The sequence below is a fragment of the Calypte anna genome, chromosome 2 (assembly GCF_003957555.1).
Source record: "Calypte anna isolate BGI_N300 chromosome 2, bCalAnn1_v1.p, whole genome shotgun sequence".
NCBI lineage: Eukaryota > Metazoa > Chordata > Aves > Apodiformes > Trochilidae > Calypte > Calypte anna.
Genome location: NC_044245.1, coordinates 129242138 through 129256470, shown reverse-complemented (window position 1 = coordinate 129256470; position 14333 = coordinate 129242138). Strand labels below are relative to the sequence as shown.

The 14333-nt window shown below is 39.7% G+C and overlaps 1 protein-coding gene across 1 annotated transcript; it reads left to right on the top strand.

The window, feature by feature from the left end:
* The first annotated feature begins 58 nt into the window (after window positions 1-58).
* RIDA (reactive intermediate imine deaminase A homolog) lies at window positions 59-9756 on the top strand. The gene is made up of 6 exons (XM_008502455.2): window positions 59-173; window positions 4577-4682; window positions 5196-5250; window positions 6905-6973; window positions 8387-8442; window positions 8862-9756. Exons 1-6 carry the CDS (start codon window positions 109-111, stop codon window positions 8919-8921), a joined length of 411 nt encoding a protein of 136 aa, XP_008500677.1. The 5' UTR covers window positions 59-108; the 3' UTR covers window positions 8922-9756.
* The last annotated feature ends 4577 nt before the right edge of the window (window positions 9757-14333 follow it).

Sequence of the window (14333 nt, the reverse complement as noted above, 5' to 3'; positions counted from 1 at the left end):
GAACCCCCCGCGGGGGGGGGGGGGGGGGCGGGGGGCGGTGGCGGCGGTCGCGTGAGCGCTGGGGCGTTAGGAATCGATCGGGGGAAGGCAGGAGCAGCAGGAGCCGCAATGGCTTCGCTTGTGAAGAAAATAATCAGCACTGCTAAGAGCCCTCAAGCGGTGGGTCCCTACAGGTATGCCTTAGCGAAGGGGTGGCTGAAGCAGAAGTGAGCAGGTTTTGCCGGTCGGGTCTTGAGTAGGACCCTGGGGCGGGGAGGGAGGGCGGTGTCTGTCAGGCAGCGGTGGTGAGGGGTCTCCCCCCGGTCAGGGACCCATCTCCTCATCTCCCCTCCCGGTGATCCCCTTCAGGGGGATCAAGGGGTCTGCAGTGCCACCGGCAGCCTTCAGCCTAACTGGAAGGCCAGGGGTGTCCTGATCGTTTTAGCTGAGGTTTTCAGACATTTTTCCGAAAGTCAGTTTGGTAAAATAATCCTGAAATTAGTGAATGAATCGGTGAGTGAAAACAAACAAAAATACGGGGAAAGAATTATTCCTCTCAGGGAAGAAATAATGCTTGCCTGGAAAAGAGCATGTGGAGTGAGGAGATGGACAGGAGGCTGAGCCCGACCCAGCGAGTGTTTTGGCACTTCCAAAGTTCCCAGGAACTACAGATCTCTTCTTATTTTGACTGGGACTGCCAGCAGGTTGTGAATGTTTTTCAGTCTAAAAACTAACTGCTGTAAAATTATATAAGATGTTGTTCAACGTTTTCACAAGTAAGTTGTTAGTTGCAGCAGTTCTGAATGTAATTTTACAATATCCCAGCTTTAATTGCAGAAAGGTTTCTGGTTGCTAATTGGGTTTGGAAAAAAGTTCAGTAACTATTGTAGACCCATATTGCAGGTAATAAGGCATTCTTACCAGGGCATTTTCAATTCTGCTTCCAGGATTTGTTTTCCCAATAAAAACACAGTTTCCTTTGGTTTAGATCTTTCCGCTTTTAGCTTCTTAGTGCCTTCCAGGTGCATCTTTGTTCCATTACTTGGAAGTTGAGCTTTCTGAGCTTCAATCTCTATCTTCTTTATAAGAATTGTACAAATGGAGAAATAGAAAGGGTAGAAGCAGAGAGACATGACATGATGGTTAATTTGGTGGTGGATTACTGCCAGGGGACAGGCATTACCTGGTGTTAGGAGAACATCTAAGACATGGAAAGGCAACATTTCTTTGACTGTACACACACTCATCAACTGGCCAAGTGTTGAACATAGGTCTCCACTTCAGTTGTGAATTAACTGAACTCCACCATTTTGTGTTTGTTTGTAGTTTTTGATGAAATAATGTTTATTATGCAGCCTGTTAATTCTGATAGGTCTAGCATCAGTAAGTTTATCACTAACTTAGTTTATCAGGTTTCAGTAAGCCTGTCAAAGTCCAGTGAGCAAAAGTTGCACAAGAAATTACTGCCACATCTTTGCTGTGGATTCTGAGCATGGTAACAGAGGAATGAGAGCTTAATATATAGAATGAAGAATTGGGAGGTGTGGGTGTGGGAGGTCCTGGTTCTGCTACAGCCTTTCTGTATGCTTTTTTTATGATCTTTGAATGTATTTTTAAATTTCCTTTACTGCATCCAGTGTCCAGGACTTTAAGATGGGGAAGTGGGTAGATATATGAAAAGACTCGTGTGTGCAAGTGTCTATGGGTATCTATGTATGTATATATATACACACCCCTGATTAATAATATTAAACTATTTAAAAGCACAGATTCTTGTATCAATCAACAATCATTTGTGTAAAGAAGATTTTATTAACTTTGCAGTGGTTGTTTGGAAGGTGCTTCTTAGCACCATCTCTCTGACCAAACGTATTCTCTTAGTCTGTCCAGTTATGCACTTAGGTATACTGAAATCTGAATGACTTCAGGCACACACTCAGATCTCTGCTAAATTAGAGATTAAAGAATAGCTCTGATTTGCCCTGGTTATAGGTTACTTCTGCAGTTAAAGTGTGATTGGGGTTTGTGTAGTTGCACTTTATCTAAGCTTCAGTGATGTGTTTGACTTCAGTAGAAGTTTACCCTTTAGTTGGTAAATTGTTAACAGACTCGGTGAATGGAGGATGTCATCTGTAAGCATACCTAGAGAAGAAAGTGGAGGATCAGAGAAGGGGATTAAACTGTTGCAGTTGTTACCTGGTAGTGGTATCAGAAGGCTTCAGTTTGTTTTTTTCCAATTATTCATTATTTAGGACTGTCCAAAATTGAAAGGCCCTTGTTGGGATAGTCTATCCCAATAGTCATTTCCTTTCTTGCACCTGGGACATGGTGACCCTGGATATTCATACACCCTGGAGAACAGCCCCAAGGAAAGGGATCTGGGGGTTCTGGTCAGTGTCATGAGCCAGCAGTGTTCCCTGGCAGCCAGGAGGCCACCTGAGTCCTGGGGTGCATGAGGCACAGCATTGCCAGCCGGGCAAGGGAGGTGACTGTCCCAGTGTACTCTGCAGGGATGCAGCCCTGTTGTGAGTTCTGTGTGCAGCACCACAGTGCAGAGAGGACACAGAGCTACAAGAGAGTGTCCAGAGGAGGGCTATGAGGTTGCTGAAGGGTTTAGAGGGAAAGCCATATGAGGAGTGGCTAAAGGCACTTGGTCTGCTTAGCCTGGAGGAGAGGAGACTGAGGGGAGACCTCATCTCAGCTTGCTGCCTCCTCACTAGGGAAGGAGAAGGAGCAGGTGCTGACCTCTTCTCTCTGGCACCCGATGATAGGATCCAAGGGGATGGTAAGAAGATGTGCTGGGGGAAGTTTAGGTTAGATAACAAGGAAATCAGAGGGTGGTTGAGCAGTGGAACAGGCTTCCCAGGGAAGTAGTTATGGCACCAAGCCTGCCTGAGTTCAAGAAGCGTTTGGATGATGTTCTCAGGCACACGGTGTGATTCTTGTAGTGCCCTGCACAGGGACAGGAGTTGAACTTGATGATCCTGATGGGTCCCTTACAACTTGGCAGATTCTGTGATTCTACAGGAAGCAGTACAAGGCAATCTCTTTCTTTAGAGAGCTCATACCTTCTCGTTGCATGGTTTTCTCTGTGTGAAACAGAAAGAAGCTTGTGGTCTGAAGCCTTTGCCTCAAACAGGACATGGTAGGAAAGAAACTAATATTAAAGCATCACATCTGTTTGGCTCATAAACACATCTTTTTTTGATCAGCAAACCTTAAATAGCTAGAAAACTACTTAATATATTAGTTTCTCTTCCTTAAATGGTGTACTGTTTTGGTTTTTTTCTCCAGCTCTCTTAGTTGATATAGAGAAAATAATCACTACATAAAATATTATGCTATGTCAGAGAAGTAACTGGCTTTTTTTTTTCTCTCATGAAGTTACAGGAAAGTGGAGGACAGAGTGGAAGGAAAGATAGGAGTGCTGGCACTGTTCAGATTGCCTAACTAATCATTTTTCTGAGTTGGTTCCCTGTGAAATTGATGGATCAAGCTGATCCAGTTTGATCAGTCTCAATTAAGAGAAGAGGTGTAATAAAAATGTTCCCTGAGAGTACCTTCCTTCTTTCATTGACATGAAAGGGAAGCTAACTTCATTTAGATACTTCAGAGAGATGCCTGCCTCTAGTTTGTATAACTTGAGGGCCTTGTTCCAGTGTCAAAACAATGTATTTTCTTTTGGAATGGGAAGTGATAAGAAAAATGGTGTTGGCACACCACAAACACTTTAAAAAGGATTTTTCTCTAATTTCTTTGCACAATATTTCATTACCAGCTGAGGAGAAGTAAATTGCATATCTTGCATGATATTTGGTAGATAGCTGAAACTTCTGTTTTAATCTTTTAATCTCTTTGTGGTAATTAGAGACATTAACTGCCAATGGCTTCACCAAAAACACACCTGGCATTTATATAACATTTTTTTGCAAATAGCTTTAATTCTGCATTCCTCTGAATTAGCCCAGTTAACAGGTCATCCAGGTTATGTTGTTGGAAGAGTATGATTGTTTTGGGAGTGAAGTGATCAAAGTACTGTACTGAGTGGCCAAATTCATGACTGGAGGAATACTGCCAAAGCACTGGCATGCAGGGGGCTTCACCTCACAGCTCTAACTCATTATCAGGGTTCCTGTTTGAGAAGAAAAATGTTACATTTTCTAATCAGCGCTTTTTTATTATTATTTTTTTTTTTTAATTGCTTTGCAGCTGAGATGCAGATGAAAGGTATTATCTACCTCTCAAGCTAGGATGGGGTATTTATCTGGGCAGATATGTGTCCTCTGAGCTATCTGCAGCGTGGAAGCTGTGTAGCTGTGTTTAGCATTGTATTGCTGTGCTCATACAGGGTTTATTACCTGGAAAACAAAGCTACAGTAACATAGCTGTGTGCTTCCATGAGTGATCTAATCCCAGCTCTCCCAAAGCATAAGCAGATTCAGCATATGACTACATGTACAGACTCGCTGTGCATAACCTAAGCCCTCTGCCTTTTTGAGGTATTATAACTTGCTGAAGAAGAAGTGAAATGTGCTTTCAGATAGCTAAATGTTTCAGTGGGGAAACATTAAACCTAAAATGTCACTTGTGTTTTTAGCCAAGCAGTGCAGGTAGACCGGACAGTCTACATAGCAGGACAGATTGGTACAGACCCTTCCACTGGGCAGCTCATCTCTGGAGGGACAAAGGAAGAAGCTAAGCAGGTAAGATGTCTTCTAGCAGTAAAGTTATATGGAATTGTCATTTGCTTAGTTAAACATGGACTTATAAGAAACTGAAGAGACCTAGAGAGCATGTGTCACATCCTCCAAGATGAGGGAAGAGCTGAAGGAAATCAATCCATCCTTTTCCTGTCATTTTCTACCCAAACAACTTTGAGGTCAGGGAAGGAATATGTGTTTGTAACAAAGGTTTAGATCCCCAGTAAAATCAGTAGCTTGAGTTGAAAGATTTATTCTTCAAGCAGCAAAGAGGTATGAGGTAATAGGATGTGATGGAGCTGCATCATGCATCCATGAAAGGATGGTTTAATGTTTGTAGTTCATTAGAAACTCCCTTTTATTGATTTCTGATTTTTGCTTATCCACTGAAGACTGTTGAAGATTTGCTGGGTGAACTTGTAACTTGGCTACATCCGTGTTACAGTATAATTCATATTTATGTACTTACCTAAATACAACCCAGCTGATAAAGATATTTGTCTCATATTTCATTAGGCTCTAAAAAATATGGGAGAAATCCTGAAAGCTGCAGGCTGTGACTATGGCAGTGGTAAGTACTGCTAAATAAATACTCAACGTGCAAGTCTCTGCAGTCAGTGGAAGTTTTCTGCCCATGGCACTGATATTTTAACTCTTAACTGGGGAAGCTCAGGTACAGACAGAGCTGCAACTTGCTACAGGGATTTTAAACACCCTGGGCTTTGCTTCAGGAAAAAGCAGGTTTGTATCTATGGTGTTAATATTCTAAGCACTTTCAGTATTTTGGGGGAGGAGAAATCTAATAGTGTGGCCAAACCAGGATTAATGCTGTATTGGGCAATCAGGAATACAAAATTGTAGTATAAACTATATTTTCTCAGACCTTTTATAGACTTTTTTTTTGGGAACTGTCGCGATCCGACCTATTATTTTAATATTTTGTTTGAGGAAAACCAGCCACTGCTTCAGAGACGCGCAGAATTACAAAAAAAAATAATAATACTTAGTGATTTTAACAAGTTATAGGGATTTATTTTCAGGGAACAAGAGAACAAGTAAAGAGAGGAGATCGGGTTACCGAGTCCAGGCCGCTGCGGAGCTGTTCTCGGCTTTGCCTTCAGGGCTGGTTGCTCGTTGGCTCCTTTGATTCTAAAAGTTTTATGTTTTCTCTCATCCTTTTTACCTCTTGGCGCAATTCTTCTTTCTCCTGCCAGAATATTGTAGTGAAGGTGAAAAAGAAACGAGCATAGAAAAAATCTATTCCCTTTTTTTTAACATTCCTTTTGGTCTCCTTATCCAAGTTGGATGGGTTTTCTAATGGGGTAACTAATTTACCAAGAGCAGCAAAATTTCCACTTTGATAACGTTCATAAATCAGTTCAAAAACAGGTCTCTTTGGGATATAATTATGGGCTTTTAGGTTTTCCCAATAGGGACTAAACACTATAGCCTTGACAAATTCATCCTCTTTATAGAAGGACACAGTCTGGTCCTCACTGCTGGTCGAGCTGGCAGAACAAGCTACGGACTCCATTCGTTTAGATTGTTTTAAATTCCCTTTTAAGTTAGTTTTGCAATTCAGGCGCCCAAGAGCAGGCTCTGATTTTTTCCTCAATAAAGATCCTGCCGACTACGCCAATAAAAATGTCACGATCCAACCTATTATTTTAATATTTTGTTTGAGGAAAACCAGCCACTGCTTCAGAGACGCGCAGAATTATAAAAAAAAATAATAATACTTAGTGATTTTAACAAGTTATAGGGATTTATTTTCAGGGAACAAGAGAACAAGTAAAGAGAGGAGATCGGGTTACCGAGTCCAGGCTTGTAGTATAAACTATATTTTCTCAGACCTTTTATAGACTTTTTTTTTGGGAACAAATATTATGCATGATATAATTTATTGCCAACAGTTGTCTTACCACAAGTTTTTTTAGTTGACCTGCTTATGAGTTCTGCACCTCTTGGAAGAATAGGGCTTAGAATGAAATTAAAATATATATTTTCAGAGCTGGTCAGAAATGTCTAATTCCTTCAAATTTTATGTGCTAGGTATTCATATTTTTTTAGGTGGTTGCTCTAATGGTCAGTATCTATTTGCAAAACTTGTCAAAATGTTTGGAATAATTGACAGGAATTTTTGAAATAAAAGCAAGAAATGTCATAAAGATTTTCATCTTTTGTATGTAAGAGGTCTAAAATAACTGCAGCTATGTCATTTCTAGTTGTGAAGACTACAGTTTTGATGGCTGACATGAAGGACTACAATGATATTAATGATATTTACAAAGAATGTAAGTAGATCTGTGGATTTATGTCCTAGTACCCCACTAACTCACTGTCATGTGAAGATCAGTTTCTGCTATTCCTATAGGTTGATCTTCCTTGTCTCTTCACCTCACTAGGTGCTGTGCTGTCCCTACTATAATTCTGCTGTAGGAAGCTACAAATGCTTAATTTCTGATTTTGTTTCTCCATTTTGTTAAAGTCTGTCTCTTTGAATGATTTGTGGGTCATTGTTATGGCACAGGGCTCACTTTTTATACAAGGATGAGACACATTGTTCCACTTAAGAAAAGAAAAGCTTCATTTAATGAAACTGAATGTAGACTGAAATAGGCCCATTCCAAGTTAGCCATATTATGCCGAAAGATTTGGGAGAGCATGCACATAAGTTCCCTATTTATATAGTTTATAGGGTATTATTTAGATAGGAACATTTGATCTTGAATCAAGTCTTTTATTGATGAGCTATAAACACAGCCTTCTACATGTCAAAATTGAATTCTTTTTGTCTTTAAGGAGAGTAAAAGCAGACGCACTGGATACTTAGTTACTTGTTGCTTCCTACCTGTGGTTTAAGAAAGCTGTTGTTTGAGTTATTATCCTGTCTCTTGTCAGTGCAGGACCCTGAATTTATCATTTCTGAGCTTAGTGTTAACTCTTGCTAGTAAAACTTTCATTTAATTATGCACATTCCTTGGAATCCTCAAAGTCAGGTTGGATGGGGCATTGAGCAACCTGATCTAGTGAAAAGTGGTCTTGCCTTTGGCAGGGGTGGGGGTTGGACTAGATGGTCTTTAAAGGTCCCTTCAAACCAGAAGTGTTCTATGATTCTATACATTGAGTTCTTATGTCTTGATCAGTACTCTTCTCCCACTCATACCCTCACCCCCAGCCCACCCTGATTTTTAAAAATCCTTGAGCATCAGCCTAATTGGGAATGGAGTTCAAGGGTTTATTTTTCCTTTGCCTTCTGTTCATGTGAGGTTGACTGAAGGCAAATCTAGGATCTTTGCTCATGACTCTCTCAGCAGGAGGCTGATTTTCCCTCTTGCTCTGTCTGTGAAAGAGCCCTCTCCCACTCCATGGTGATTGCAATTGGATAATCACCATTTTGATTTAATGTCTGTTTCCAGCCAAGTTGGTGTTAAGGCCATGCAGTGACAGCAGGGTGCAAGGTATCACTGGCCACTGGGGCACAACTGCAGCTGACATCTTGATGAATGGTAACTTGCTGAGGTGTCAGAGCAATCAGTGACCCAAAAAAAACAACAAGGGGGAAATGATAGCTGGCACAGAAGACTATTTGCTTGTAGCCTTGAACCAGAAACCATTCCTATGACTGCATTTTATACAGATGACTTTGAACTGTGTTTTATCAAGCAAAGTTATGTGACTGGTGGATGTTTCTGTTTAAATTACAGTTTTCAAGACAAACTTCCCAGCCAGAGCAGCATATCAGGTTGCTGCTCTGCCAAAAGTAAGTGTCACTTTTCTGCCTACAAAAAAAATAAATCTGAAACTCTTCATTTCTGAAGCATTCTGACAGCTTTTCTTATTCTAGAGTTGTTTCCATTGCAATAATTTTAATGAAAATTCTTAATTATTTAGTTTTTCTTTCTAAGCATATCAGTCGTCTTCCTACACATAAGAGCTCTGGCAGTGTTTCTGTCTGGTGGAAAATGGCCACAACACAAGAAATAAGGGGTTATGATACTGAAAGAAGAATAAAGTGAATTTTCAATATTGTTTAACATTGCTAAATTAGTCGTATAACTGTCAGAAGTAAAATCTCACTCAAATGTCACATGGTTCTTACAAGGTTGTGTTATACATGCAATTTCTTCATAAAATAGATGTAATAAATTGCTAATATGTTTCTTCATTGTTTTCTGACAGGGTGCCCGAGTTGAGATTGAAGCTATTGCAGTTCAAGGACTCCAAGATGCTTCAGCCTGACTATAAATAGAGACTGACTATACTACAACAGCAGTTTTAGATATAAGACTTCTCCCTTAATCCTGTTCCTAAAACTCACATCCCGTATAGTTACATTCAGTTGGAATCACTAAACTTAGTGAGGAAGGAGGCTTTGTTCTGGATTGTGGCCTTGGATTCTTGAAAATGTAAGCACACAGTGAGTTCTGTGCAGACCAACACTGAAACCTCCAGGAGTCCTCAAATCAGCCAAGCTTGATTGTAGGACAGGGCCCTTTTGTGATGGTGACTGGATATCCAGGTATTAAATTCACATTTGGGGGATGACATTTAGACTATCGGTGATGTGGACATGAGAATTGTAATGATTTATAATAGTAGGGTTTTAGTAGCAGCTTTAATAAGAAAATGTCAGATGGAAAACCAGTAGCAGACTTTAATTGCTTAGTCTACATTTGGGGAATTTTGGTATAGTTGTTTCTGAACTGTCTTAGACTCTTTCTTTACAGAATTGTATTTACTGTCTGGGGTGCTCCACTTTTGAAACTTACTTTTTTTTTTTCATATGGAAGCATTAAGTTCAGCAAGAAGAAAATAAGGCTTCTGAAATAGAGTGCTAACTTTATAAATCAACTGTAAATGAATCACTGTAACCTTTTTCATAATCTTTTCATAGCAATTCAGATTTTACTATCTCTTGATTAAAAACAATGAAAACAATTAAAAAAAAAAAGCCTACCAAAAATAATCCTGTTTGATGACAGTAAGTTGTATTTTCATCTGTAGAACTATTCTGGGAACAAACTTTTCCTGGTTAAGCTTTGATATTCCATTATTAAAAAGTCCATCTTGCTTATTCAATAGAAATCCTTCAAACCAAAAGAATGTTTTTATTACCTGTCTCCTAATAGCTATTGATGAAAATAATCCTCCAAGAAAGGAAGCTTTGAGCTACCATGGCATTGCACTTCTTGGCATTTTTCTTTCTGCCATTAAGGACAAAAGCATCTGCATGATGGGGCAGTTAAGCGATGTTGAAGTCTTACTAGTGATGCTACTAAGTTATCCCATTCCTCTGCATTTATCTCCTCACCAAGCAGAAATTGATATCCTGTTTTTCAGGAATTAGTTTCAAAGTCAGCTACCTCCTGGTAGAATTGATTCCCTGCCTTCCCCACAGCCATATGATTAAGCACAGAATTGGTTTCATCTGAGGAGAAATGAGCATTAGTCTGTGCCACCTCAATGCCTTTGTTTTGGTCTCATCTGGGAAGATGACTGTCCAGATACATATGGGGTGCTACTATCATTCTATCTTTACTTTCTTTGTGTAGAAAGTAAAAAGCTAAATATAGCAGTTTGGAGAATGTACCATGAGTGGCAGAAATGTGTATCTGCTTTATCAAACATACTGTGAGAGGGAATCCTGGAGGCAGCTCCTTCCAGACACTGCTGTTTCAGAGTGCCATGATCAAGCACTTCAGAATCTGTTTTTAGTCCCATCTCATGGCACCAAACTCACTGCACTTTGGAAAGCCACAAAACCAGCAGCACAGCAAAGAGAGGGCATAAAGCTGGTTTGCTGAAGGTCAAGTCATATACTGTGGGGTCAACAACTCAAATACAAACTTTGGTTCTCCTGTGTGTATAATGCCTACAGATGATCATCTCACATACTTCTTAATCATTTAATGCTGTTGACATGGTTGAGCATGCAAGAAAAATCCAGTCTGGCAGCATGTTGCTGTCTGGCTTTGCATGGCACTGGCAGATTCTGTCTTGTCTGAAAATCCTCTTGCTCTCAGTACCACAGCCACATTGTGTGGATCAGCTTCCCTGGATTAACCATAGGTGTGTCACACTTGGGGTTTCTTAACCCTCCTGCTTGTCAGTGGTGCTTTCCAACTCGAGTTACTTCAGCTGCAGCATTTTGTGTTCTTCATGCATTCCCAGTATCACTGAACGTACACCAAAAGGGCAGTTGGAAAGTTGTAAGAACAGTCAACCCTATTTACCCTTTCTTTGTAGTGTGGACATTTCTGCTTTTTGCTGAGCTTATAAATTGTATCTTAATAGGAAAAAATTGAAATGGTTACAAATAAGTATGTACTCTTTATGGATTTTTTTTTTAACAGCATTATCTTGCTTTCCTTTGACAAAATGGGAGATACTTATTAGAAACAAGATAATGCTTTGGTATTTCAAACAGTGAATTTCCAGCCTTTGAAAAGCACCTGACCTTCCTGCATTATAAACACAGGAGTTTTGTTAGTCTTGGCTTCTGCTTTTGTCCTCTCTCTTTGCCTATACTATGAATGTCTTTTATGCTCTACAGCTCTGACTCAAAAAGCAATCCCACCTAAGAAAAACATTACCAGACTTATTAAGAAGGAGCTGGTACTAACATGAATATGACTTTCTAGGAAACAGCACGTTTCTTCACAGTTGCTTGCCAGTTAAGGATAACAACAGTGTAATGGACTTGCATTTAAACATTCCTAGTTTCTGTTTCTATACTGCAGCTTTGCTCAGATAATTGCTTGTTAGAATACATTTCACTTATTTGTAGCAGATCTGGTTAAAGTCCACTTTCAGCAGATTTCAGTAGTGTTGAACAGCTCACTTCAGCCTTGTGTATCCTTGTTGTTACCCTTACCTCGCCTGTTTCTCTCCACGCCCTTGTGCTTTGCTGCCTCTTTGCCAACCTTGAACCTGACACTAGATGGCAGTTTTGATTTTTTTTCTTTGTACTGCCTTGTTCATTTGCTGACAGAAATCCTCTCTAGAGCTCCTTTGTCATCACTCATACAGATGAGTGTGGTGTACCATTGCTTTCCACAGTAAGGAGCAGTCTGAGACTGAAATCTAAGTGAATCACCCAAAAAAAAGCATGCTGAAAGGCAGCTCACAAGACACAAAATGCTACTGCCAGTAAAAAAGTTTGTAATATAAGTAGGTGCCAATTATAAATCAAGTCCACTTTTAGCTCTGTGATTCTTCGGCTTTTAGCTGAAGAGCAGCTACACAGTTTCTTGAATGGCTCAGGCCTTAATCTGTATTCTTCAGGTACTGGAATTGTAGAATGACTGAAAGAAACTCTTACTTGCAGTGATAACATAGCAGTTCTTAAACCCTCAGCCTTCCATTAAAATGTTTAGAGCTTTTATTTTTTTTTAAGCAGAGTTACTACATTTATTCTTTAAGACAAGAAGGCTAACCCCCATAATTCTCCAATATGAAAAGCAAGTTCTGTGGATATCACTTTGGTCTTAGTTTAAAAGTCCACAAACATTTCAGAAATCCTGTTTAAACAGGGGCTAAGTTAAACTTAGCTTTTTTTTTTTTTTTTGCTTGGTAGGCTAAACTGCTGGCATGCAAAATATGAAGCTCAAATTCAGCTTGTGCCAAACTAATTTCACCATTTAAAATTTGCCCCAATCACATGTAACTTTAAAAAAAGCCAACAAAACAGGTCCTCTATTTCTGTGAAAACAAAGCAGTACTGAAATTTGTGTGTTCTACCTGTTGTTTCTTTTAAGGTTTCTTTTTGTCTTTTTTTCAAGTGATTATACTTTCTACAGATTCAAAAATGCAAAAATAAAACTCAGTATATAATCCTAACAAAACTTTATTTAAATGTATAGCCAAACTTAAATTGCCCGCATCTCCTGATACAAGCACCTTGGTTTTGCTGCAGTTTTAACCTGAAATCAATCCCATATTGAGTTAAAAAGTCAACCCTTGCCAGCCAGAGCTGACAGGGTACAAATGTAACCTCTTCTAGGGCTGTGCTTATTGGTAATTGAAACAAATTTTTTCTCAGAACTTTCTTGTTAGCTTGGAAATTGAGTTTATTCTTTCCAGGTTCCTGCCCAGCACTCCCTGCAGCATGGAATTACCTCCACCCTGGGCAATGTTAAGGGCTGAAAATTGTCCAGCTTTTGATAAACGTTTCTGAAGCTGGTTTTGTTTTCTGATTACATTAAAAAAAGAAAGAAAACCAAAAAAGCTGAAGTAGGTTGCTCTGTCTCTGGAGGTGTATGTTGTAAACACAGACTTTGAAGCATATCCTTAGCCTTTAACAGGAGAAAGCTTTTTGAATGAATATTTTAGCCAATTTCTGCCCTTGGCAGTTGCTGTGAAGTCCCAGGTTTGTAGAAACAACCAACCACTCCTATTTTGGCCCTTTACAAATGCTTTGGTAGCTTACAGATAGGGATGCTAGGCCCCAACATATTTCTCAAAGTAGCAATGCTCAGCAAGCATCTAGCAGCCCAAGTCTTACCTTGTGGTAATTTAAGTGATTAACAATTCATGTTTAGCACAGTGTCAAGCATATCTTTTAGAAAGCAAAAGGAAAAATATCTTTCATTTGTTATAAACACAAAATACGTAAGGACTGAAGATGACTGAGAAGAGTTGATACTCTCCAATCAGTGACTGGCTTATATTCTTGTTTCCAATTAGTGTTGCCTGGTGACTTGAAAACACTGAATGGTGAGGTAAGAATGTATATTGCTGACTCCCTTGTATCTTCATAATTTAATTCTCAGTGCAGTCTCCTCTGTTGCTATTACTATTGCCGGGACTTGGAGAAACCCAGTCTAGTGGGAGGTGTCCCTGCCCATGCAGGTGGGTTGGAACTAGATGATCTTTAAGGTTCCTTCCAACCCAAACCATTCTGTGATTCTATGATCTCTGTCACAGAACTCCTCTTGGTTTATGTTTTTCAGTTGTTTGGTCTTGCTGGTCAACCTGCAACTCCTGAAGTAATACTCAACCTGGAAGTAGTCAGCACAGCTCCCCAGCTGATTTAATCTTCTGTGTTTTGGAGCAGGACAGTGCTGGCACTGGTGCTGGTGGCTAAACCCCAGCTCACAGGAGGAAACCAGACACCAGAAGGAGCTGGTGCTGAAAGTTCCTGAGGTGCCCTGGTCCTGGCTGTACACCCAGCCCAGTCTTGTATCAACCCAGGGAGTCCTCATCCTGCTCAGTACCTGTTCCCCCACTTCTCAGATCCCCCAAATGTGTGGTGTGTTTCTCATGGCTTTTTGTCATAGAATGTAATGGAATGTCCACATGGGCATTACTATTATAATCAGTAATTTCCACTTTAATTTCCAAAGATTTTTAATAGAACTAACGGCTTGATTTAACTTCTCTATTATAGAAGGCTAGCAAAAAAAAAAAAAAATCTGCAACATCCACCTATCAAAAAACTCCTAAAAAAAACCCCCAAAGTAAGCATTTTGCTCCTAAATGTTGATGGTATGCCTACAGAAAGTTGATATTAAATTAAGCTGACAAGTTCATAAGACTGCTGATAAGCAAAAAACCTTAGATTTAGTGATATAGCCAAGGCATATCAGTTTACACAAAAGGCTGATAGGTCAGGGATATAAATTAGATTATTTTATACAAACCGAAATCAGA